This window comes from Falco rusticolus, chromosome 4 (assembly GCF_015220075.1).
Source record: "Falco rusticolus isolate bFalRus1 chromosome 4, bFalRus1.pri, whole genome shotgun sequence".
NCBI classification, from domain to species: Eukaryota; Metazoa; Chordata; class Aves; order Falconiformes; family Falconidae; genus Falco; species Falco rusticolus.
The window spans coordinates 42,808,879-42,836,008 of record NC_051190.1 but is presented as its reverse complement, the minus strand read 5'-3'; the positions used below and the strand labels follow the sequence as shown (position 1 = coordinate 42,836,008).

The window sequence follows — 27,130 nt, the reverse complement described above, 5'->3', positions numbered from 1 at the left end:
ATAGACTATTGCTCATTTTCCTTTCCAGGTACTTTTACCTCAGGTAAATGCTCATCACCACTTCATACTTGTACAACTTCTGTACTTACTGCTCTGTAATTATCTTCTATGGGAAACCAATGAAAAAGAAATGTTGTGTGGAAGTGGATCCAAATGTTTAAGCAAATTCCAAAGTCTGGGGTGGGTGGAACTGGCCAGTAAGACATGTATGAGAAATGGACACTGTACCTTTGGTATGACAAATTTGGCTCTGCTTTAGCCCTTCAGGTCTGTGCTTCTTTTCAAACATATGGATTAGATTCACTGATGTCAGCAGGGCTTTCCACGTTTTAAATCGAGGTATGTGTTCAAATATTTTCTTTTGGGGCCAACAGATCATTTCCTGTGCCTGATACAGAACAATCCCCACAAAAAGTGCCAAAAAAAAAGGAAAAGTAAATCTCTTCCTCAGCACCCCTCTTCCTCTGAGCCAGCAAGGGCTCTTCGTGCAGGGTATGTGGGCAAAAAATAGGCTTTATAGTGCCTGTGCCAGGCTGAACTCAGCAGCGAGCTCTGCCAGCACCCTTGCGATCCCTCATGCTCGAGCATAACTTTACCCTCCTGGGCAGCTGCTGAGAATTAGTTCCATCGGTTATTGTGAGGGGGAAGCTCCTTGTGTGCAGTGCGGGAGCGTCCACGCCGCCACTCTCACCCTGGCTGTGCACGCCAGCCCCGCGCCTGCCCACCACGTGTGGCCCCTCAGCACCCCACCGCCCCATAGCCAGCACCTCACCGCCCCGCGGGCAGCACGCACACCTCTATGGCAAACGTCACAAGAAGATAAACGGAACTTACAACGACCATTTATTTAAAATAACCTCTACTTTTCTTAGGTGGTGTGTAACGTCATGCTAGCTTCCTGAGATGTACGTATCACATACATTCCTGTAATGTGATGCATATATATACATGTATATTTATTTCCTCAGGTTGATAAAAGGTTAACGAGCTTTTTTCATAGTTATGTATCTGGAGAAGAAGAAACGATTGAAATTGTCTTGCGTTCAACCTAGAGGAAATCTGTGCTGATTTAAGGACTCTTAGGATAGTGAAATATAGTGCCTAATTAAAGATAATTATTTATGTTCACAATTCTTGGCACAGAAGACAGGTCACAATGCAATTTTACAGCACTGGATTTCAGAAACATTTTTTTGCCAGGCAGGCCAGAAGGCTTGAAGGGAGAAGTTAGAAAAGTTATCTGAGAAGTTAGTCAACATTTTAAAGTGAAGGAAAATCGTCATCAGAGGAAGGTCTCCCCATCTTTTCTACTTTCTATGTAAAATGAATACAGCCGAGGGGAGGGGCAAAGCCCGAGATAGTTACACCTTTTTTTTTTTATTATTTTTTTTTTTCCGGTCAATTTGGATCACTAGACAATTGTAAGAGATGACTCCCAGAGTCTGCGTTTCAGTTCAGGCTTGTCTCCGCTGCTGCATTTCCCTGCAGCCACCAACTGATACACGTGAACCACTCTAAAGTAAAACTTTTATTTTGTTTTGCTCAGGGTAAGCTCACTGAAGGCAAACCTACAGACCATCCAGGCTAAGCCTTTGACAAATTCCTCCGTACCACAACCAAATAGTCTCACTCACACCATGCCTAGACCTCAGGGTCCCAACACGCACGGCACCGCTCTGGGGGGGAAAGCACTGCTTCTCTGTGGGAAAAACAACGTGCCGCAGGACAGGACAGCTGGGGCTCAGGTGGGTCTCAGCCTGCAGGCAAGCTGGAACAGTCCTCAGAGCTCTGCAACATCTCTGCCGTGCCACAAGGCGCTGTGCAGCCCCGATGGCAGTGGAGGCCCTGGGGTGCTCAGAGCAGCTGGGGATGCTGGACAGCCTGGGCAGCTGCCCGAGCACAGCGCAGGAGGCATTTCTGGGGACGGCGCAGCTAGCCAGGTACTGTGACATGAAGAAGCGCTGCCCATTCCTGGGTCTGGCTCCCACCAGCACCAGCAAGGACACCTATTGGTCCCACTGCCTGCCAGGCTACTGCTGCCTCAGCTCCCGGAGGCCCAGTCTTCTTCACAAAGTGGTTTCGGTCCCTCCCAGCTCTGACAAGCAATTTAATCCCACTGGGCGGCTGCCTGCCATTGTGCCGGCGTTACGCTTTTCCCTGCACGCCCGCGACAGCACCCGTGACTGGCACCAGGAGAACACGCTGCAGTTAAAGGGCTCTGAAGCCTCCCGGTACCGTGCTGCTAGGCTGAATGCTGATGCAATGAGACTGGTGCAAGATAAGGATCAACTGACTTACCAGATGCAAGAAGACAGTAGAAGAAACCTGAGGGAGAGGAACTTCAACATTGATTTCTGGAGATCTAAGCTCATCTATGGGCTAAAGTGTCTGCTGAAAGAGACCTAACATTGGAAACAGAAAAGAACCAGCCTGAACGTGCTGCACGTGAAATGCAAGGACCACTGGAGGTAGGTTTGACATAGTTATCTCATGGCTGTACTGTGGATGGGTAAAGGAAATGGCTTTTTCTCTGCGGAATACTGGTATGGCTTTTATCAAGACAGGTCTTGGTGAATCGTGACCCTCAGTAAGAAGTAAACCTGGCCACCATGGGCTTTATATATCAAAGTCAACAAAGGAACCTATCAAGACATTTCTATGCCGTCTTTTTCTTCCTTTCTGCTTGAGGCTGGAGGAGGCCAAGCCTCCCTCAGGCACTGGCTGGTCAGCTCAGCACACCACAGGAGAGCAGAAGGTGGCCCTGTAAGCTGCAGTATCCCAACATGCTTACCTAGCCCTGAATTTTCTGCTATTGCTTGATGAAAATAATATTTTCATTCGGGATAACACATCATTTGTGTTACATTTTGAAGTTCTCTGAAATCTTAAAGGCAAACTATTTGCAACAGAAAGAGCCACAGTAACGTAAGAGTCAGTGAATGATGCTAGTAAAAACTCAAAACATGAAAAAACCAGAGTGTAAATTCTCTGATGAACGTCTGGAATACTGCTGATGGAAGCTTTGTCTACCATGTTTCTAGGCACGTATGAATAAAAACCCCAAAATTCTGTATTCAATAAGGACCTTTTTAGTTGTCTATATCTGTACTGATTCAGAGTGGCAGGCTGAGGACGCTTTCTGTTCAGAGAACATTTTCTGCTGAAAGGCTGCGTGCCGGCTAATGCTGGTTCCTTCATTAGTTTGGTTCAAACAAGTGGATGAGATGTGGAGAGTAAAGTTCGCCTGCTGGGGCAGGTTAACTGAATTCCCTGCGCAGTGACTGTAGTTATAGTATTCTATTGCATAGGTACGAAACCGCCAAACTTTGGCATTGGCTGAGGGAGGATGAAGGGAGATGAGATTAAAGGATTTTGCTGTGGATCAGTGTAGAACAACACAGGTCTTTTAAACTACACAATTTACTGCAAAGCTTGGGCATGTTCCATGTTCAGGTGTAGGCCTTGCTGCACATTAGTAAGCAGGTAATCAAATGGCAGCTATGGTGGCAGCTAGTCCTTCAAAATCTGTATTAACAGGAAGGAGGAATGAGCCTCTAAGATGTATCAGCTGAGCGCAATGAAACCACCTCCTGCTCTGTTCCACCCTCAACAGATGGCCATGGACGTGTCAGCTCAGTGGCACCTTCAGCAAGGTTTGTGGTTACACTCCACAACGCAGTACGGAGCTTCTTGCAAATGTTTGTTTGCTTGCAGGTAACCCTAGAATGCTTGCACCACCGTGAGAAGTGGAAGGGTATAGACTTAGTTCATGACAATGTGGAAAAGAACCTCATAAAGGTAAGATCAGACTTACTAGTTAATTTTTCAAAATGTGGAAATAACTAATATCCAACTAAATATTTGTCAGGGTAAAAATATTGCAATAATTTATTCCTTTTATTCATCTGGAAGACTGAGGGGGAGAAAAGAGGAAGAAATTTGGTAAAAAATATATATGTAGGGGATGGTTAATGTTCTATTAATTCTTCCTGGAGCAAAAAGGAATAGCCTAGCATCTTTGTGAGGTCTTTTTCAGTTCTATCTTCCCAGATCCTATAAAAAACAAGGTAGAAACATTTCTCAAAATTGGTCTCTGGGCCATAGTCTATAAAATCTCAGAAATTCTCAGGGCCTACAATATAAAATGCTGATTTACTGTCTTGCTATACATATAGTGCTACTGAACAAACAAAATGAGATGGATAGTAGTGATTGCTAAATCTTTTAAACAAAAAATATTAATCAAATAGCATTTTACTAACATATTTGAAAAAAATTATATTGGATGTGTATGAGAACAAAAATACTATGAAAGAACGTTACGGGACAATGGCATTGCTTCGCGCACTTTTCTGGATACAGAAGGATGTGCAGACCACTTGGATAAACCAAGATGCTTGCTCAGAGCCTACAGCCCGCAATTTGATGTTTTAGAGTTTTAGCGAAGAATCATGGAGCTAATATAAATTAGCTTAAGTATTTCAGCACTGAATTCGGAATCAAATTCATAGTAGAATGAAATGCTGCTAAATGTTCCATATGGACAGATGAAAAAACTATTTTTTCAAAACGAAAAGTAAAGGCTACTTTGACTGATCTCACCAAGCAATGCTCTGACTATGGAGCAAGCTAGGTAGTGACAATAAAGGACACCAAAGGCTCATTTTGCAGTAACGAGAAAGTCAGTTCTGAAAGCTGCTATCGCTCCTAAAAATACTGTACAAGTAAAGAGACAGCACCTTTATTTTCAAATTTGGGGTGTCTTAATGACTTCCAAATAATTTAAAACACTTTATTCCCTGTTTCAAAACTCAGAAAACTGTACACAGTTAGGTAAGACGGTACGTTGGGCTAAACCAGAGTTTTTAAAAAGGAAAGGGGCTGGGACACCATAACATTCTTTGAGGAACCATAATTACAGTGTTTGCATAGTTTTCAGTGTGGTTGGTTTAAGTAGTTTTTATTTATTTTAAGCTGAGTGGAACCTGGCTTTGAATTTCTTTGACTAATATGTACAGTTTTGAAGAATACTACAATATACTTCCTTAGGGAGCCTGTTTCTGAAATCAGATATAGTTTCTACCTATTCCCCTACAAGTAAAATATTTGTATTGTTCTAGAAAAATATAAAGTAGTTAGAGAGGCTAGTTTAATGGATTAAGGTTCATGTTTCAAGTATCTTCACACTTAAGCCAAGCACAATTTGACTTTATGTTTATTAGAATGACTCCATTCAATAAAATCTACTAACATGTTTGATATAAGGAGCCATAAAAAACCAAGTCAAAAGATACAACTTTGTATCACTGAGGAAGAGGGGGACCAACACACACCCTTTCTTGACCTGCATTGCATTTAACATACACAGGACGGTTGCAACACCTAGAATGCAAAATAAAAAAGGTAAATTCACTAAAACAAATGATGTCTGATGATCACTGAAAATGTCCTCCCTTTCTTTCTGAGGCTTTCCTTCATGCCACACAACAACTAGCAGTTGTCTTTCATCCTTGTGGTTGTCTGTCATCAAAATGACAAACATTATTAAAGCCGTGAGTTAAAGGCAGGTCTCTGGGGAATGCTTGCTAGAGGCTGGAAGGAACGGCTGGTACAGCAGCTCCCTCCAGCCACCTTACAGCACTAAGGCTTTCAAGCCACTGCAAATGCCAGCAAACTGTGAACCGAAGCACTGTAGAAAGCTAATGAAAGCAATTAGCTGTTCATTTAGCACAACAGCATTAAAAGTGGTTCAGATTAAGGTAAGGCTTTCACCTTCACAGCATCAACAGAGATGTACATCATGCCCTGGAGCAGGATCTTTCTGACAAAAACTCAGCCCATTTTATTGATGAGAAGTGCTTTAACCTGAGGAACATATTGGACAGAATCAACTTCTACCATGGAGTAGAAAAAGCAGATGGGACGTGAGTGGCTATTGCAGCCTTCTCTTTCTGTGCTCCCTGCTGTAAGTGGGAGCCTGATTGTAGCGCAACCCCTAGCCATATTTTGGAGAAGTGATGTAGAAAAAGAAGTGGCTTCTCTCTCCCTATGGCCCTGCTTTCCTTGGCAGGAAAGCCTCCATCATCCTGACTTATTCTTGCCTCCTACCAGCTGCCGCTGTTGGAGGTCAGGCAGGAGCTGCCGGCTGCAGCACTGATGCGCAGTGAGCTGCGGTTCTCAGCGAGGATGGCCACTTTCAGCCGTGTTGCAGCTGCCTCCTTGCCCTCAAGCTCCTTTGTGCAGATGTCTCCCTCTGGTTTTGATTTACACTATTCTGTGGGCTTCAGGTTCCAAAACCGCATCCAATCAAATCAAAATTCAGCTAAGGTGTGCAGTTAAGCACCACGTGGTAATGGCACGCAAGTGTACACCAAGAACTATATGTATTTCCTGTAAAAATAGCTTGGGTTATTTTTAAATTAGACCATCAAGCTATACAGAGGTATGCATTAAGCAGCATAGTCAAAAAGGTTTGGTGCAGCTTTAGCGTTACAGACCAAAGTAAAATTACTGAACTAAACCGTCCCAACCGTACACAGTTTTAAAACTGTTTCTTAGTGGTGGCCTCATCAAGACCTGCATCCAACCCAAAAGCAGTAGCAGAAGGCAGCTTGCAACAGAGGGCAGTGTTTTTGTGCTAATGACTTGTTGGTTCCCTTATCGCTCTGTAGCGTAGCAGTATTTGAACAGGGAACGTACTTCAGAATCTCAAATGGTAACTGCTTTGTCTTGTTGGAAGCAGAAAAAGTGTCAGTATTATTTGTTTACTTATGTTCTGCTTTTCATTAAAAGATCACCTCATTCACTACTGAAATGAGAGCATATCGGAAGGAAACTTGGCAGGCGTTCTGCTGACTCTAGTAACACTACATACTTTTAGGATTAGCAATGAATAAAATTATTCTTGTCACCTCTAGTAAAAAGCAGGTTCATGTGGGTAAGTTTTACAGCCCTTTTGCTTTCTCACCAACCATTATCGAGAGAAATGCCATTTCTCATTAACATTTTCCTGAAACGATTTGGCAGACTGAGACATACCTGCAGCACTTGGGAGCAGAGCAGGTGTTTTCTGCCTCAATAGAGCCAGCAGGATAAATTACAGTCTGAAAAAGCAATGTTAAAGAACAGATGAAGTACTAAGTATTTCAGATAGTCAAGATGGAAATTTCCTAATGGGAAATTTAATTTTCTGATGAGAAAATGAATATAATCCATCAGACCATAGAGGGAAAAAAACCAACCCCAAAACCCAAATACTCTGCAGAAAGTACACTGAGATTGTCTGGATCAGTAGCTGTAAGCCATGTCAGCTTGGGTTTAGTACACTGATTTATGCACTTTACTATGGTATCAGGTTGGTTACCTGAAACTTTTCAGGGCAACTGCCTAAATAAATGTGTAGCACTAAAGAATTCCAAATAATTTGGGAAGAATAGTATATTAGTTTTTTCTTTTTGCATCGCTTAATATTTATGCTCAGTGTTCACTTAAAATCTAGAGTAAATGTGAAACTCAAAAAATAGTGACCTATCCCTGCAGAGTTTAACATACAGGCATAATTCTTAAAAAAAAAGTTTGTTTCAGCTTTTCAATTTGATGAGTAAAATATCTGTGCCTTTTTGTAAAATATGCTAAATATTTCCGGGTGAAGAGGGACGTGATCTAGTAGGCTAAGCAACGCGTTACAGAAAGCGGTGAATTGAACTCCAAAGAGTAGCTTATGCTGCATCAGCAGTTTTCAAGCCAGGGGTTCAGGCTGCAAGTTCAGAGCCTTGCAGGCTCCTTCTTTGGAAAGATCTGAGTCTGGGATTTATGTTCATCTAATTATGATGATGATGACCATTTTTGATGTTTGGACATGCAACCAAGCATCCTAAAGTTTGTTTACATACAGGGCATGGCAGCAGGAACATTCATGGGTGGCATTTTGCAGTGCAGGAGCCCTATATTTAGTCTTTTTCTGTATATTCATAGGCTGTGCCATGGCAGAGCCATTTCTGTTTGTCTCATAGATATTACTAAATTTAACTGTAATAGCCCTGCAAGTTAAAGCAGATGTGTTAATTTTAACACACGGAGAAGTAAGAGGATGGAGATACTTATCTGAAGGACACAGCAGGACAGTGTTGGGGCAGGGAGAAAATTCCAGTTCTCCTTACTCCTGAGTCAGTGCCTTATCCATTTTCCTGCTATCATTCCTTCTGATGAAGAAGGCTGCTAGGGGGTCAGAGCCACATGCTTTATTATGTAAGTTATACATATCTCATGAGGTAGGGCTGCTCCGACAGCAGACCAGAGCTGTCTGAAGAACTGTGTAACAATCCTTGTCCTTCGTTTTCTTACTCATTTTCCCCATACTAGGTTCTCTCATGTTCTCAAGTGGTTGGAGACACAAAGATCTGTTTCCCCAGGATAAACGATATTTTCCCTTTTTTGGGGGGATTTGGAATCCCAAATCACAAAAGTAGATGGTATTTAAATCTAATCTGATGGTGTGCAATGTACAGGAGATCATACTAAATAATGTAATAACCCATCAAAGCCGTAAGCACTCTGAAACCTGGCACAGAGAAATGAGTCACATCTCAGCTGAGATACAGCGGGTGTGAACTCAGACCATCACCTAGCCTGTTAACGGCAGGAAGGAGCTGTGTTGTTGACATTCATACCTGATCCTGAAAAACTATTTTTAAGTCTCTGTAAACAAAAACTATTTAAGAAAAGGCAATTCTTTATACAGCAAAACATAAAACTAGTTACCTTGGAGTTGACACGTGGGCCTCTAAGACCTTCAGTCAGCAGCTACAACGTTCATTTACACTTAACGATGATAATCCCTTGCCATGTCCTGATACAGAAACAGTACGGGAACTATTTTTTTTTTTCAAACACTGAACTAACTTTGGGAAGTGTGTAAATAAAAAGGCCCACAAACAGCAGCACATTTATCTGTTTAGAGAGAAGAAGTTTTTGCACTTTCATTTTTCAGCAGCAAGAGCAGAGCCCTAAATTAACTGAAATTTACAAGTATTTACACAGAAAACGTCATTAGTACAGCTTTCACACCTAAGTTCCAAGTTTTCCTTTCCTTTTGATAAATACACTTGCATGTCTTCAGCCTTAATTTTGGCCTGGTTGTGGTCAGAAACAGCCTGATATTTTGGAGTGGGTCAGACTGAACTTTTCAAACGTTTATTCTGCCTTTACATTATACAAAGCAGAAATGGCACTGGAGGAGACAGACCTGTGTTAATCTCTATCTGTATTACCTTTTCAGTAAGCTTTCACTGAAGTAAGTGATGTGTTGGAACTGTGTTAGTTGAATTGTGGAACATACAGTCTGAAACTCCCAAGAGGTGCTGCCCATGTACTGACAGGAAACATCTCAGGCTAGCAAGGCTCACTGTCATACTTCCCTGTGACTTCAGTCAGAGTTCAGTAAGTGCTTCCATTAAGATTCTTTCTCTTTTAGAGGAGCCTTATGTTCACTCGTTTATTCTTTTTCAATGCACACTTGGAAACAATAGAGTTTTCCTGACATTCTGTTTGTCATAAGTAATACAGGACATTTTCAGTTTATTTTTAGGGACTCTTAGGAAAGTGCAAACTAACTAGCTAATTATGTGTTAAGTCACAGTACATAAATTAATGTCTGGGTTTTTTTTCCCTGCCTGTAGAGCATCAAAAATGTTGAATGTAGTTTTTTGTGTGTTTTGGACTGTGCATGATCTAGCATACTACAGCACTTTATCCCTGAAATGGCTATCCATCTAAGTTTCTCATGGATTTAGATCCACGAGAACATTTTCTTCACATCCTCTATTAACCTTTTCTAATGCTTTCAAAGGTAGCACAAGCTGCACATATGGAATCACAAAGTGCCTTGTAAGATAACAACGTACAAGCAGGACTTTGTCATGGAGTCCAGATGAGACTATGACATAACTCTTGACAACTGGTACATAATGGAAAACCCGGTATTTATGTCCATATACCGTTACACCGTAAAATAGCAATAATTTTCTGGAATGTCTGGAAAATAATGTCTGGAAAAACTCAAGTAATCATATTTGTTGAAGGAATAATTAGTTTGATGGTACGCATGGCCTGAAAAAAGTATCAAATAAGATTGCACTCTGAATTAATGATGCTGTTACTGCTAAGTTACTAGTTAGCACATGCATAGCAGAGATTCTTTACTCATCACAAACTCCATAGTAATGTAGTTATACCAGAATGACAAAACACTAGAGAAGAAGAAAACTATATATGCTGGTGAGGAGTAATTCAGGCTGGTCAGTGCTGTTGAAAAAAAATACAATAGGTTTACTGAGCAAAAACATTTCTGGTTAAAATGTGGATGAACTTATATGGTAGAAATCCTGTTAATTCTCTTGCTCATGCCCATACCTCGAAAGGACAAGAGGAAGGAGAAGGCAAGCGAGGGCAGAAGTGAGGAGTGAGGGTTCGTTTAACAGTTATCTATAGGTAAGCATAAGAGTGCTGTTTCTTCTTTGTCTAGGCTTGCAGTATAGTCTGTAATAATCAGGGAAAAAATATTGCTAGGATATGCTTTACTAAGACAGCTAATGGCTGTCTCTTAAATTCTACCACACTTCTGTTCTTCCATTGGGATGTGATTATAGTCAAATGCAGCTACTACAGCTCCTGTTCCCTTCACATCCAATAGTGATTAGACAGTCGGTGCCACAATTGCTTTTTTTGTGTTTTAAAAAAATCAATCTTTCAAAGACTGTTTTTGCACTGACTTCTCAAGCAATAAATGCCACTCTGAGACATCCTTCCTTCTGCCTAATTATTTTCCTAGCTAAGCAGGCTAGCTCCATAAAACAAGGAATATGAGCCTAGAAAAGATTTTCTATCTTGGAACCAGGAAAAGCTATTAATTTAACAAGGTCTGGAGCCATTTTGTAATGAAAAATACATTTCTGATTTGTGAAACAGCAAAGTCTTCTCCAGACGAAAAATGAAACAACCTACAGGGAACCTCTGAAACCGTTTGTTTCTAAAATCAGTACCCCGAAAAAGGAAAGAATCAAAAAATACGTAACAGAATAAATAGTGTGAATATGGTGATGATCTAAGAGTGATCCTATGTTGAAATGGCAGATTTATATCACTTGCACATGAAAGATCAGCTAGTTAAAAAATACAAACGAAATGCCTATTGCCTCAGCTCTTCAGAAACATAGAGGGCCAGCTGGAACAGTTTGTCTTACATTGTAGACTTCATCTATTGGCCCTGGAAAAATTTAGTTTTCCTTTGGAACGAAGCTTTTTGTAAAAACTCATCTAATTAGATTTAAACCTCTGGGATCAGTACACTATACTAGTGTCTGTCAGTGATATTGTGGTGGTGATTATGCTGTGTGGTATGGTTAGCACTTGTCACCTACATACTCAAAATGTTTCTATTGACCTGAATATTTATGTATTTAGTTTATATTGCCTATATGTATAATGGCTTTATGGCCACATGTTTACAGTCCTGAATTTCTGTGCAAGAATGTCATTGCTTCAAACCTGTTAAAGGAAGTCCACTACCAAAAGGAATATGGCCATTGCTCTGGTAATCATCTATTAGAATATTGTTGTGTTGCTGTACTGAAATGGTAAAGGCCCTTTCTTTTTCTGCCTTTCTTCCCTCTGCTTTATGACAGTATTATATCACTTGTGAGATTGCGAGTAGAGTGCTATTCATTTATCATTTGGAAAACAATAAACAGGAATAAAAAGACAAGAATTAACAAGATTTAGCTAGTTCTGAATTTACTCAGGCAAGCTAAAATTCCATTTCCAGTTTGCTATACTAGTTACTTCTAAAGAGCTAAGATTTTCCCCTTAGTAGGCATTTGTGCATATTGCATCTAATACCTCCTTTCTTGGGTGCTGTTGTCTGCAGGAGCCCTTCACAGGACTGCTGTTCGAGAGGATGTTGCTGAGTAGATATTCTAGTTCAACAGTAGTTGATAACAGTTATGTTATCAAAGGCTCTGTCTGAACAATCTAAAGCAGTCCTTCCAGCACTTCCTTCTCCTCCTAAGTACCACCAAATTTGTATTCCCATTAAAAAAAAAAAAAAAAAAAAGTAAAGAAAGCCAGTGATCCATTATTATTCTGTTTAGTTTCATTTCAGGATATTGTCTTCCTTGATGTCTAGAAAAGTGTGTTCTATATACCAAAAGATACACGGAATGCGAAGAAGTAAAACCACGGTACCTTCTACGGGGCATTACGGCAGTTTTGCCAAGTCCTTCTCCATCAATGACATCATGTCTCCATTCAGGCTACGAACCGTACAGGTCTGAGCAGTAACTGCACATCAGTCTTTTTATAAGCATTTTGTCTGCCTCTGGTACTGCTGGTGGACTTGTACCTCAGTTTCTAGCATATTCCTGCACCATTTACCTTGAGTTACTGAAATACAACTGAATAACAGACTCCAATAATTTTCCTGTTGTAACTGATTGAGGATCTGTCACAGAATTTAACCTAGATTCACACATCATATTTAGAAGCCCATGAACAAAATACAGTCTTCAGAAAAAAACATCAGCTATACACACTTTCCAAGCCAGGTAAACCAAGAGATACACCTAAGGGCTTTTTCTGGTAGGCATTTGAAAAAGTAAAACAGTCCAAGCAAGACCAAATGCTTTTAATTTCTAGTCATCAGACAACACACATGATGAAAACATGCATACAGTATCATTTTTTTGTTACCTGTCCTATCACATTTTTTACTATAAACCTAAACAATTTGCATTTAGTTAGAGGAATGGTTTAGCAACTTACAGATGTCTTGTCTTGGGGCAGATCAGATGTATTTTTTACTCTTTATTCTATTCGGTGTTTGGTCTGAATCCCAATACTGAACAGGCTTCAAATTCAGATCAAGTAACCAAGTCAGCAGAACAGAAGTCTCCAAAGAGCACTAGTTGTCAGTGATTCTCACTTGCTTTTCTGCACTCTCAGTCCAGCTGCTGTCTGCTCTCAGTGTTACTTCATTGATGCATTCAGGAAAATGTCTTGAGTTCCCTTTACTTCAGATTTTCATTGTCTGCCGTTTGGCTTTTCCTGCCTGCCACTTCTTTTGGGGAAGCTGGCTGGTGAGGCTGCCAACCCTAAGTCTATCAGAAGTCAGGGAAGTGATTTGCATAGGGGAACAGTAAAAAAGGATTAAATTGCTTTTGTATAATTTGAACAGGAAACTATCAAATGCAGAAGGGAAACACTGTTCTTAAAAACCTCTTTTATACGTGTCCTTGTCCAGTTCACTGTACAACTTCTATGTAAAATTATTCCTGGCTCACTTCTGCTTGATTTTCTTCTAGACAAGTAAGACAATTTGCCACCTTTACAGTGGCAATCAGACTGAGTATGTGGGAGCAAGAGTGTGGTATAGAGCATTTCCTCCTGCAAGTCCAAAGCCCCAAAGCCATCACAGCTGCAAGAATGATTAAAGGACTAGAAAGCAAGTAATTGATAAAGTTCCTCAACTTTCTCCTTAGCAGGCAGAAAAAGGTGATGTTAGCAGCACTAGATGACACTGCTTTGTTTAGCTTATTCAAATAACAGTTGGGGTAGGGGCAGAGAACTTGCTAAATCTGCAAGTATCTATACAGAAGAAAGAAGAATCATAATAAAAGACTTTTTGCTTAAGCAGACAAAACCAAAAGAAGAATCAGTGGCCACTTATTTTTCAGAGCAGAGGAATTCATCACTGCAACAGCTTACCACAGAGAGATGGCTTCATTAGCACCAGGGACTCAAAATCAAGGTCATGGTCCTCCCTGAAAGCTCTGATCTCTCTGCAGGCACTGGCTTATAAAGAGGAATTTCTACATGATAGACCAGTGACCTGCAGGCTGTGCAGACTTAATGCATAACTATGACTTCTTTCTGACCGTAAGATTGAAAATGTCCCATTTCTATTTCTGTCCCAACTGCAGAAGTCTAGGATTAATTTACCTTACTTGATTCTGGGATTAATCTTGGTCATAACAATGTAAGACTGATCCAGAATTTGGATAGCAGAACCCTGGAAACATGAGATGCTAGAGGCAGAAGCCCAGAAAGCCTAGCTAGGTATTTGGCAAAGGTTAGATCACAAACCAAAGAAGGTATTACAGCTCCTCTATGTTTCATCATCGCTGGTGCTTGCAGAGCATGTGGTTGGTTGGGGAAGCAAATATTCTGCAAGAGTCTAATGACAGAAAATGTAGTGTACGCAATTCGGTGTAGAAAAGGATGGTATGTTGTCTTCAGCATGCCTCAAGAAACACTTAGTTTGGTAAATGTATTTTCCATCTGGTGTAAAAGTACACAAATCTTTAGGAAAAGAAAGAAAACCTTTTAATCATGCTGCCAGACCCTCACTAATATGTTTGCATCTCTTTTCCATAAAGTTTAATATTAACATAAATAGTTACCTTGGCTTCAGTCTCCTGGAAATGACCAATAGGGCAGGATGTTTACGCACATTACCTCTGGGAATTGGTCAGAGCAGACAGCAAGTGACATGTTTACATAGTCCAGTATTTACACCATACCTAAATAGCAGATTATTCCTGCTGGCTCCAACACCTGTACTGTGTTCAGAAGCATTTCTATGTCCAGAGGCAGAGTAGCCAACACCACCCTTCCTCCAAGCTTACTATTCCACTACCCAGGAGCACAGGGATCAGAAAGATGCTAGGAAAACAGGTACAGGTTAAGTAAACCCATGAAAAAGTAACCGCCTACTCGAATAAATGAGTAGCCATGATTCTGAGTATTTTCACTCAGTTCACTGAGAATGCATGCTTTTAGAAACAGCTCTGTTTGTTGTTTTTTCAAGGGTTGTTTTTTTTTTTGTTTGTTTGTTTGCTTTTTTTACCACAGGGGTATGAAAAGTCAGTGTGTTACACCATTATATGACAGAAATTAACTCTCACTTTCCTTCTCGCCTGGTATATTTTTATTCTATACCTGAAAAGCCTACAGTATTTTGTTTTAGTAAGTTACTCCATCTCTTAAATAAGTTACCCCCTCAGAGTCTCCATCCTTTCCACATTATTTTTATTACATTTAAATTTGCTTATAAATTTAAGAAAAAAACTTTCCTGTCTTAGCAACTATCGAGCATGTTTATTTGGTGGTAGAATTGAATAGATTTTATTTTTGCATAACTTTCTCCTAATTCAAGGTGATGAACCTACTTATTTTTAACAAGCGTAAAAAATAGAGCAAAAGACAGGAAAACCTCAGTGGCAATGAAACCACAAAATGCCTACCAGCCTCTGAAATAGTTTTCAAATTTCTTGTCCCAGAAGTTCTGCAAGGAGCCCTCCTATGGCTGTTGAAAAGGACACAACCTGTTCCTCTGAACAGAAACACAAAGAAATACTAAAATGTGATGGGAAGCACCCTGCAAGAAGCACGTAGGAGAGGTGTAGCAGTGTTGTGAGCTGCAGGAAGGAGACGAGTATAGCAGAGGCAGAACTTTCCTTGTGGCACTTGCCACACAAAAGCTTTCATCTCAGACCCCAATGTACCCTCAGCATAACCTTTAAATGTATTTTTGTTGATCGCTTTTTCCCCTTCCTCTTTTTACGCCTTAAAATCTCAGTTATTTACAGTTTTTCATACCTACTCATGGTGGCTGGGTATACAGCTAATCTTATCATTTAATATTGGAATCTGAGAGTAAAGTTTTCAGATGAAGGGTGACTCAGAAGTGGTTGGGAAGGTGTGTGCTGGTGGTGTAGGCAGCTCAAACTTGCCTGGAAAAACCTGTTTGAAGGAGGAAATAGTTTTTTAAGCGAGGAATAGACTGTTGCCTACAAACCAAGAGAAATTACAGATGAAAGTTAAGGCACTCACTTGAAGACAAAGCCAGATTTCTCTCTCCTAAAATTGTTGCTTAATCTCACAAAATCATAAAGACTTGCCTAGCCTACATCAGAGCACAAACTATGGGCGAGTGGAGAAACCACGTAGGAGAAGCCTGCCTCCTCAGCACGTGCCATGCAGCAATGCTCCACTTCATGGATTAGCCTCAGGGGAACATGAAATGGGGAGGGCTAGAGTTCCCCTAATTGAGTGACAGCCATTGCACATCAGGATGTATTCAGGCTGTCGTGAATTCAACTGTCTTTATTTGCAAAGTAACAGAAATCTCTCCTCACACTGAGGGACACATAGCTGCTAAATAAAGACAGCCTGGATTGAATGGATGTGAGACTTTGCTGGAATCAATACAGAAGATGACTTCCTTCTGCCACAACATTTATATGTGAGGAACTGAGGTGGTTGCTACCATTACTGCTCCCTCCCCTGCACTCAGGCAATTCATATAGGCTTGGCAGAGCAAACAGGGTTTGGTTCAAAGCAGCAGTGCTCAAATGTATTTATAAAAAACTGTTCCGTATTCTCAGAAAGGGCTGCCTTGAAGGAAATGGAGATGGACACATGTAGAAGCTTTTTTAGAAAAGAAGCATTTTCAGGCTGCAAAGAGTCACGAGACAAACGTATTGCATTGACTCTAAAGTCAGGGCAAATTTAGCTTGCCATGACTGGCTTGAGATTTCATTAGTAACTGGAAAGAATCTCATTCCTGACAAGAATCATTGTTATAGAACAGCTGCATGAGACATAGCTGTTTCTCGCTGGCACTGCCTCCTTCCAGAGACATCTCTCTATTAAAGGGATTTATACCCTTCTCTCGAGGTACCTTTAGACAAAACAGAGCATGCACAAGGCTTAAACTGCCTGTTTTACTGTTACTTTGACCAGGTTTAGCAAGAACACATTAATAACTTAGCATTTTATTTTGTTCTCCTAAATGATGATGCACTCTAAGATTGCTGGTTCTGCAGCATCTGAAAGCATGATACAGTGTAAAATGGATGAGAAATATGACAGAACTCTGAGACTTATTCTCATTCTTAATAGTTAAAAGTGTAGCAAAGAGTTAAGCATTTTCCTGTGTATAGCTATGGCTTCCTCTTATTTTGGAAATATTTTAGAAAATCCAGGCCAAGTTAAATGATCCCATGGTTTTCTTCCCCTTTAATTTTAATAAAGCTGTTTTAAAATAAACATATTGTATATTTCTAGGACCAGTGGAAGAGATAAATAGAAACTGATTGCATATAAATGTGAAATTGATTGGATTATTTTCAGAAATTAAAGTAAAAAAATGCATATTGGAATTCAGTAGAAGGAGGATTTTTAAGGTTGTAAATCGTTACACTGACCAAATGAAAGGCCCAGGGTCCCTGGGTCCTTCGTTTTGATCTATGCTGAATAGGCCAGTCTGTGTAAGGACACAGATTAAATGTCCAGATGTATATTTAAAGCCTTCGTTGTTTTAGAAGTATGGTATTTACATTCTGATAGTTTCCTTTTTTCTGTGAAAATGTCATGTTTACGACAATTACAAAGAGAATATCGGGGATTGTACAGATATCCTTTAGCACACATAGAGCATATAATATACTTTAGCTTCCAGATCTGCTGACTGTATTTATGCCAGCCCTATTGTCATTGTTATGAAGCTTTATAAGTAAAAGCTTGCAATATTCCCAAATCCAGACAATCTCCCCACTCCTGATACGCTTGATGAATGCATTGGTTTGAAGATATTTTCTCTAGGCACAAACTAAACTGGTCCTTCGCACTATGAAACTGTCATCCCGTATGAGTGTACACAACAAATGCACAGAAGTTACTGCTCAGAATGATTCTAACTCTTCTTCAATACAGTTAAACTAGCTGAATGCATTACCTGCTGATATCACATTCTGTTGAGGAATGTGGTCTTTTTTCTTTTAAATGTGCTATTCTTCTTAAGAGATTCCTTGGCTGTTCCACACCACCACCTGATTAAAAACAAAACAAAAGTTGGTACATCATAAAGCAGTGACCTGCAATTAAGCTTCAAAAAACCCAAACAAACCCTAAAAACAAGAGCAAGGGGCATGGTAATCTCTATCAAGAATTTGTCTACAACATGACAGTAAAAACCGTCAGGTCGAAATTAATTTCAGATTCTAGATCTAGGTTATACTTGTAAATCCAAAGACTGCAAGATATCATAGTTTAACTTTGAAATAATGTGGTCATATACCCTAAAAATAATTGTGAAATCAGTCACAATTACACTATTCAACTAAGTATGAGAACCTCAACAAATGTAACTTTTACAAAATAATTTGGATGAAATATGGAAACATGGATGAAAAAAGTTTAAAAACCTGACAGGCAAAATATAGAAGAATTTTACAAAATGAGGAGGCACAAGAGTGTTCCTCCCACCATATCACCTGGCTGCTGCTTTTTGCATTTGGATACTAAACACTAAGAAAACCTTGGAAACAATAAAGAAACAAGGATAGCTGTCAGACTGTAACATTTTGAAAATGCTTATGTTGTACATAAGGCTACCCTGATTACATGATGAAACATGTGACTTCAGCAGCTTTTTCTCTGTCTAACTGTATTCAGCCTATAAAAATCACAGCCTTGGTGAAGTGAGAGAACAGCAGGACCGCAGTTTTCTACAAGCTCTCAAGAACGCTGCAGCACAAAACTTCACTCATGTCCTGGAAGGGAAAGTTTCCGCATGGGCAGCTGCCTGAGCCAATGCCTCACCACGCACTCTTAGGAATATGTTGCTCAGCATTTGTTGTTTTTGCTTCCTGCCTTTGGAGGTCATCCAGAAATGACGCAGACTGGTGCAACACTATCTGGTGATCCTCCCCACCAATCCGTTTATGTATAGCAGATTATCTAAATCATTTTATCCAATGCGTGGCCAGAATGAGTAATTGAAAACTGTTTGTGCAAAGCTTCTGCGATGTATTGGAGGTGGTTCCCCTGAGGCCATTTTTCTTTGTATGTCTTAAATGACAGTGCTTAAAAAAAGATAAAAAAAGTAAGAAATAATTTGAGAACACACAATGAACCTAAGCCACATCCACTTACATGCAGCCAAGCAAGGCTTAAAGATGGACACATAGTTTTATGTTTGAATTTTGAGTTCACAGGCAGGTTTAAACAATATTTTTCTTCAGCAAATGAATGAGGGGTTTGCTCAGTAGCACTAATCAGTTGCCTTGGTTGTGCATAATGTGCTTGCAGATCACTGCTACCTTTATAAGCAGGACACCAGAGCACCTAGTGAAATCACGTGGCACGAGAGTGTAGCTACTACTGCACATTGTGCTGACACAAAGTGTTATAAGGGTCGGACACACAACTCAGTTTTCAGTGACTTTCAGATGAAAGCTCTCTTTTAAAGCTAACAAACCACTATATTCTCAACAAAGAGAAACAATTTCTATTCAGACTTCAGAGCTTGCCCTTTTCAAACATTAACATTGTGTGAATTTGTGGGCTGTGCAAGCTCTAAATACTTGAGTCGCTTCCAGATATAAGACTACTATTGCCCTATGACAGTTATATGCCATTCTGTATGGAAATGACTTTGTATTCTGAAAAGAGAGAACAATATAGTCTCTCACTTCTGTGTCACTAAAGGAAGACCTGTGTTTGCTATGTGTACAGTGGGCAATGAGGCCCAGCCAGGTGCTGTCTGATAACACAGCATAGTAAGTGCTGTGAAGGAACGGAAACAAACCTTAGGCTTGATGATTACCAACATTCATGTACTTGAAATGTTACTACTGAATTTGAAATACATGGGTTTGTGGTCTGGTGATTGTACTTGCACCATGGCCACATGTAAATGTGTCAGAAGAGGATTTGAGAAAAGCATGGGTTCAGAAAACCACTCTTCTGCTGAGCTCAATGAAAATGGCCTTCCCAAGAGACTGAGAACAGTTTACACACGGACAACCTGCTCAGTACTGTCTGTACTAGAATCAGCTTTTTTCTTCTGCATCTTAAAAATACATCTGATATATAATTTATTTTTTCATGCAAGCTGAATGGAAGAGTAAAAGGCACCCAACCATTACAGAAGCATTGTCATATAGTAATGGAACGGCCACAGTTAGCCATAGGCAACCCTTATATGATAAAGATTTGTGGCAGAGGAGTGGCACTTATCTGAAATACTGAAGACTACTGAATTTCTTTCCCTGGTTCTTTTACAGATTTGTGTCATGCTTCTAGAGTCTGCTGCAGTATGTTTCTGTGCACATGCTGTGTCCTCTTTGATGGCTTCCTGCTTTTCTTCCAAGTGTGGAATAAACACAAGATACCTACACCACTTACAAAGAAAGAGGGCAAGAAAAAATTTCTCGCAGAAAATATTAATTTCTTCTTCTTCTCTAACCTGATTAGAACAAACAACACTAGTAAGTATAAGAGAGCTTGTAACCTAACTCCACTCACTGAATAAATTAGATTGTTTTCATCCATATTTTCACAGGACAGAAAGCGTCAGCACAGTGGCTACATCACATACACATTACATACATACATAACCATAACATAAGTGCATTTGTGAACTGCAGCATTGCTCTGGGGAGCTGGTTTCATAGTCATGGTTCACTTCTAACTACGTGCTCTGGGCTGCTTTAATTGCACTGTTTCATTGATAGATTTGCTCCACAAAGGTGAATCACCATTTTCGACTGCTGGAGAAAGTGTTACTACCAATAAAGCTTAAAGTCTGAATCACAAAGGTCCTACTGAGAATCTGAACTGAGAGTGGAAGTCCTCTATTCCAGTATAAATAGAAAACAAATACGCCCCTCAATCTTTTTTGAAATGGAGACATAACTTTGCCCTGTTCTTACTGGGCTGAGACACATGCTGCTTTGTTTCATTGTTTTTACTTTGAAGTACACTTTTCATTAAAAAGAAATAAATCTGCTTACAACTTGCTCCACGTTGTAAGTAGAATTAATGCAAGAGGCCATCATCCTCACACTACCCCACTGAACTGTACCACAGTGCATTTGCTCACTCGCACGCAGAAAGGCGTAGCATGGGAAACACCACTGTAGTGACAGAAGCTGTAACATAAACACAGGAAAGGAGGACCCTGCTAAGCAGCGGGTGACCTCTAAAAGCACTGTGTACTCTTTGCCTCACAGCCTTGGTATGTCCCCACAGGTTGACGTTTTTAGTTAGCAATAAAGGTGAACAGTGGGAGCGAAGGATAGGACTGACAGGCTTGTAAAACTCCCTGACATACATCCCTTAATCACCAGTGGCCTGCCTAGGATCGGACCTCACCTTTGTCATGTACAGATGAACACACGCTGGATTCTCTTAGGGAGGTTATAAATAACAAAGTTTTGACAACAGCACAAACTACTCAAATTCTGCTTCTGAGCAGAAGACCCGAATCTTTGGTGCATTCAGGGGAAAGGAAGGATGTGGGCTTGATGCATAATGAAGACATTTAACTTCATTAAATCTCTTTCCCTTGGTTTTTCTCTACAGAAAGAAGTATGCGTAACTAGTAAAATTGTAGACAAGATGTAAAAGAGTGTATCTAACAAAGCACTTTTATCATAGATAGTTCCTCTACAAAACAAATAGCTACCAAAGTGCACTGGATTGCCTGCATAAATACTTCCTCTAAAACACAGCTAGCTTACAGTAATTACCTAATTAAGAAGGAACTACTGCAGAATAAAATTATAGTGAGAAATTTACTACTCTTAGCTTCACTTTCTTGCATACTGTTTTCCCTTCAGTAACAAACCAGATTTTTCCCCCCTGCAATCTGTAAGCAATAAAGGCTTCTTTTTGCATGAAGATGCCCTCAAGCTAGCTCTGGGAGAACCAGCCTCGGACCCAAAGGGCTCAGTACAGTGTGGAGACCTGGCTTCAAATCAGTACGGTCATGTTCATATGCTACTTCTTCAGGGTCCAAGATGATTCATCTATTGCAAAGTTGCATTGCTGTAAGGGTTAAACTGGCTGGGACAGTGCTAGCCAGGAGATCTTTCACATTGCTCTACTATACAGTGTCAACAAACCCTTAAAGATTTAGGACTGGGGTGCAGGTTCCTGGTATCCTTAACTCTTCGGGTTTTGTCTACAAATAACCTTTCAGCAGTGGGAACTAATTTAATTTCCAAACCACACACATCATTAGCAAACCTGCTACAACTTAGTGTGTAGGCAAGATCTAAATAGCAGCATAATTTAAATCACATTATGCCATTTTTAGTCATCGTTGAAATTCAAGTTGCATTGATTTCAGTAGACTGGCTGAGAAACTACATTATTTCAATTTGTTCTCTTCCATTTTAAAGCTGTCTACAGGAAAAGCTTGAACAGGTTCACCACGTTGGCTGCAATGCTAAAGCAAAGGAACATAATAATCAATTGTCTGGGAAATGTTACCTGAATATAAACACTTCCTCTCTTCTTTCTTTTTTTAAGGCTGAGAAGAACTTTTCCTTTGCATTTTCTCTCATTTTTTCATAAAGATTAAAACATACAGGAAGTGCTTACAGGATTCTCAGAAATACTATGATTACACGATAAATGCCCTGCAACTAAAAACTGTGCTATACTAATTCCCTAGGCTACTCCTTTTTGGTGACGTTTCACTTCATATCTTCCACATTTAGAGAAAATAAGTCATTAAAAGAAGTTGGTCTTCCCTCTACAGCTCCCAGTGGAGTTTTCTAAACGTTGGGAATTTAGTTTCAGTATGAAAATGACTTGTGTTCATATGTTCTTGCAGCAAATGTCCCCACAATACTTGGAGTATGAAACAATTTCAGGGGACATTTGATTGCTTTTGAATTTTTATGAGGCAAAAGGAAATAAGAATTGAATGAAGGTTTAAATGAAAGTGACAGTCTTAAGCATTTTTCCTTTGCAAAAGTGTTCATAGATCAAGCAGCAGATTTTTTTTTATTTAGAAGAAAAATTAGATAATGAAGCAAAATGGAAATAAGTCCCTGTAGAGCTACAAACACTGCCTCTATGAAAATGGCTTTATCACAAAAACACTGTTAGCATTTTCCCCATCACAATATTTCAGTGCTGTTCTTCTGTTTCCAATAAATTTGTATGCCAATTTGCCTACAAATTTCTCAGTTTTATAACAGGAAAGAGATGGTGCATTTCTCAGCCGAAGTTGGTTGCCTGCTTTCCAGGAACAACTTCATTAAATGCTTTCATGTGATTTACAAGTGTACAGGCCCCTCCTTCTGGCTCCCCTAGGAGATTTGACTGCCGTATGTCCTTTTACAGAAATGGCAAGATCAAGCCAACACTATACAAAACCATCCCATTACTATAACCTCACATCAATCTCCTCCCCCAAATTAAACAAAATGACATGCCAGAATGGAAGCAGTTCCAATAGCAGTGTTTAAAAGCAGGGGTGAGTTCTGACTTTTTGTGCACCATGAGGCTTACAAAAATGTTCTGCTTCATTCAGATACTTCAGGAACTCTTCCAGACAGAAAATACAATTGTGGTACTGGAGAGATCCATAAAGGCAAAGGAGTACCCACTGAATGTAGCTCAGACACACCTGGAGGGAAGAACTAAATGACCCAATGTAGAACTCTGCTGGGATGCACCTCAGCTTCAGTAAGTAAAGGCCAGACTACTCCTTCCCTTCCTTCAATGACTACTCAAGAACAGGAAATTTAACGACAGTGAATCAGTTTGATGAGATGAGAATTACATTCATTACATTGTGATACAAATTGTGGGAGGAAGAAGTAAAATCCAAGTAGCTACCTTGAAATAATGGGCCAAAACATTTAACGTTCAGTGTGTGTGGTTGCCTGTAGAATCCCTCCCCCAGGACAGTTGAGAGCTCAATTGCTTGTTGGTGACTGATACCTGTTGGGATTAAGTCTCATGTCCAAGTTGGTATTTAGGAATTGATTTTAATTCCATTCTGTATGAAACACAAGATTTCACTTTAGGAAATACCTAATTTTAGAAACATGTTATCCCAGAAAAAAGCCTGGTGTGAAAAGCTATTTAATGGTCAAGCTCCTTAAAAAGTCAATTGCAGATAAAAATGAGGCAGCACCTCTTACTGCCTCAACTAATTTTCAAATATGTAGTGACTGCAGTATCACCTTGGTATAGATTAGCTCATTTGGCATACATTTTGATTATACAGCTGTGGGAGTTTCCCAGCACATGCTGGCATCAGCTTGGTGATCCATGTGCTGTGATCCACTGTACAGTTTATATCGTGTCTTTCTGGATATACATGTCTAAGATACCAGCTTTCCTTCCCTAATAACTGAAGAAGGGTCTTTTGGATTTTAATCCCATTTATCTCCTTCCAATCCAGTTTGAACACATCAGTGATCCAAAAGAACCCTATTGAGTATGTCTTATTTAAAATACTGTCTTCAAAATGCTTTGTGGGGTTTTCTCCAGAAACACTGCACCAGGATTTCTCCCATAGCTGGAGTTTCACAGTCCAGTAAAAGGATTTTTCATATATTTATGAAAAGTAGAAAAACATTACCTTTTTTATTTTTGTCTCTACCAAAATCCCATTGTATTCAACAGCTTCACATACAATGACATTAATGAAATACATAATGCTTAATCTGAGTATTTATATTATTTTCCCTAAACAATGTTTTATCAGCTCAAAAAGCTTCCAGTCAAACAAAGGAGTGGCAATAAATCATAGGGTTTTTGTACTGGTATCTCTTAACTTTTTCTAACTCCTTAGACCATTAATTGTACAATGCAATATACATTTTTTTCCAGCATCATATCTCCTTAATCGGATTTCCTTGACATTTCCTTTGGCATATCCATGTATTAGATTTCTTCAACTTCATGCTCTGCTCTCCACCATCTATTCAGTCACAAAATACTGTTTTGTATCTGAATTCTTTTATATCCATTTGGATAATTTCATTCACATGGCTCTTCATATCACACAAATCATTCCTGTTCTGGATGCAGAAGTTCAGCTGTAAGAAACCAGAAAAACTTCTGACTAGACTGTAGCATTCACTCAGCAGTTATATTTACTATGGGAGCAGATCATTTGCCACTCAGTTACCACCGCACCATCAATTAGGTATGCAAATAAGCTAGTATCAACATTTTATTTGAAAAACCCACAAAACAAGGTTGCCTTAAATATTAACATACAACTCCAGTTCTATACTCAAGAGTGAGTTTTGTTCTCTCTCCACTTCCTCCCATCTCTTCCACAAAAATGTCCACAGCATTATGATTATGGCAATCTGGTCAGCAGGACTGCACATATCCAAGGTGTAAAGCTTGTTGGATTTAGGATCCAAAATGCAGGGTGTCACATTATTCCTTCTTCCCACAACTGCCAGTGATACTGTTGATGTTCCAAAGGGTCCCGTCTAAAAACATTTGGAAGCTTCATCTAAAGTCACTGGAATGTCAGAACGTCCTTGAATATTTTCTTCAATTAGAGTGAAGGGACATTAACATGACATACCTAAAACCAAGAAATGCATAGGGGTTCTGAATCAATCTTTGCTCCTACTAGCTTCTAGGGTATATAAGGGCTTCACAAGCTGTGGCACAGCTATTCGGAAGTGTTTTAGGCTTAACATACACACAAGTTTTCTGTCAGTCTAATGTGATTTCTAATAGTTTAACCAAAATGTTTATACAATTACACTGTTTACTAGATGTAGTTGTACTGACACATAATTAGCATATCCTGTTCTCCCTTCCTCCAATACATATGAATTTTTCTCTACCACGGCTCCCTAAACCAGACCAGGTTTCATTGGATGCTTTAGCCCAAATCATTGAATGTTATGTTCATCATAACTGCAATTAGAGATAGAAGTTCTGATGAGGTATTTGAAATCTTGACACTTTTTTCTACCACAGTTTTTGGTAGAGCTCATGTCTCAAAATGGATTTTCTTGTAGACAAAATCCTAGCTGAGAAAGTAAAAGCATTTGCTAATTCACTTTTTAAGGATTTTTTGCTTTTAAGTAATTTAAGTGTATTTCTCTCTTGTGGCTTAAAGCAAGAAGGAATTCAGCCCAATAGCTCAACTGTAATAGGGGAAAAAAATATTAAATGAACCACTTCTTCATAACATGTAAATGTTATCTGAGTTTGCTGTTTGTTTAAAAGGAAGTACTGATGTTGGCACTTGATCTCAGTGTGTGCTGCCAACTTTGTAGTTGAAGGGATTAGACAGAAAACAAATTAATAAAGTCTAGTTTTTCTGTGCTGAAGCAACTGGGACTATCCCAAAACAAGTTAGTGGATTCTGGAAATATAGTCTATAGTGCACCAAGCAATTAATAGATCATTAGACAAAACAAAGTTGACAGATTTAGAGTTTACCAGCTCAGTGACTACACAGGAAGATTTGCCACATCTTCATTGATAAGCCACTGAAGAAATGCAGCTAATATCAGCTCACACAAATTCTTGATTTCAGAGCTTTCAGTGGTTATTCTGGCAAGTGATTCTTGTTCCAATTAACATCCCTCTGTGCCAAATCTAGACTGCTTAGCACATTCTGCTGCACAAGTTTAAGCTATCACAAACTACAGCAACACTCTCCAGTAACATCCATCCCAAACTTATTCTACAGGACCATACACAGGTACACAACACAGCCACGGAGCCCTAGAGAGGCTACACAAATGAGAGACTGCAAATGAAGAAGGTAGCAATTATAAAGGTATATCAGAGTGGGTTTATCCGCTGCTGAAGGTCAACACATGTAAGAAATCACCACTTCTTATGGATGCTACACAAGCTAGTTTGGCAAATGGGTTCCACATCAATTCAGTCCAACATCTGTTCAAATCCTGCCTGAACGCGTGACCTGTCCACTGTTAAAAAAGGAACATGGTGAGGGACTGCTGAGGTTATGTGAGTGGCCCGTCCCCTTCTCTTTTTTCAGGCTTTTCACTGAAGTTTACACTATAGATGACACCTTACAGACCTTAATGTGACATCTGCAAGAAGCCCATGATACTCTGCAAATGCTGATCCTGAACAAATCAAAGCTGGAACATGAAATCTCTGTGAAGACAAACTCCTTCATTGACAAGAAGTGTATGGGCATGTGCAGTCTTCCCCAGCACCCCACGGCTCATTGGCTACACTTGAATAGTAACCTTTGATACCTTAGCACATGATATAAAACTTGCAGAGGTTGTAAATAATTTCCAAAGGAAGT

At 39.7% G+C, this 27,130-nt stretch overlaps 1 protein-coding gene across 1 annotated transcript; it reads left to right on the top strand.

Annotated features, from left to right (window-relative positions):
- The first annotated feature begins 1,830 nt into the window (after window positions 1-1,830).
- TEKT5 (tektin 5) lies at window positions 1,831-27,060 on the top strand. Its single transcript, XM_037382501.1, is given in 8 exon segments — window positions 1,831-2,401; window positions 2,404-2,468; window positions 3,715-3,863; window positions 5,754-5,924; window positions 21,681-21,792; window positions 23,387-23,541; window positions 26,852-27,016; window positions 27,018-27,060. Coding segments are annotated over 8 exon segments (1,431 nt in total).
- The last annotated feature ends 70 nt before the right edge of the window (window positions 27,061-27,130 follow it).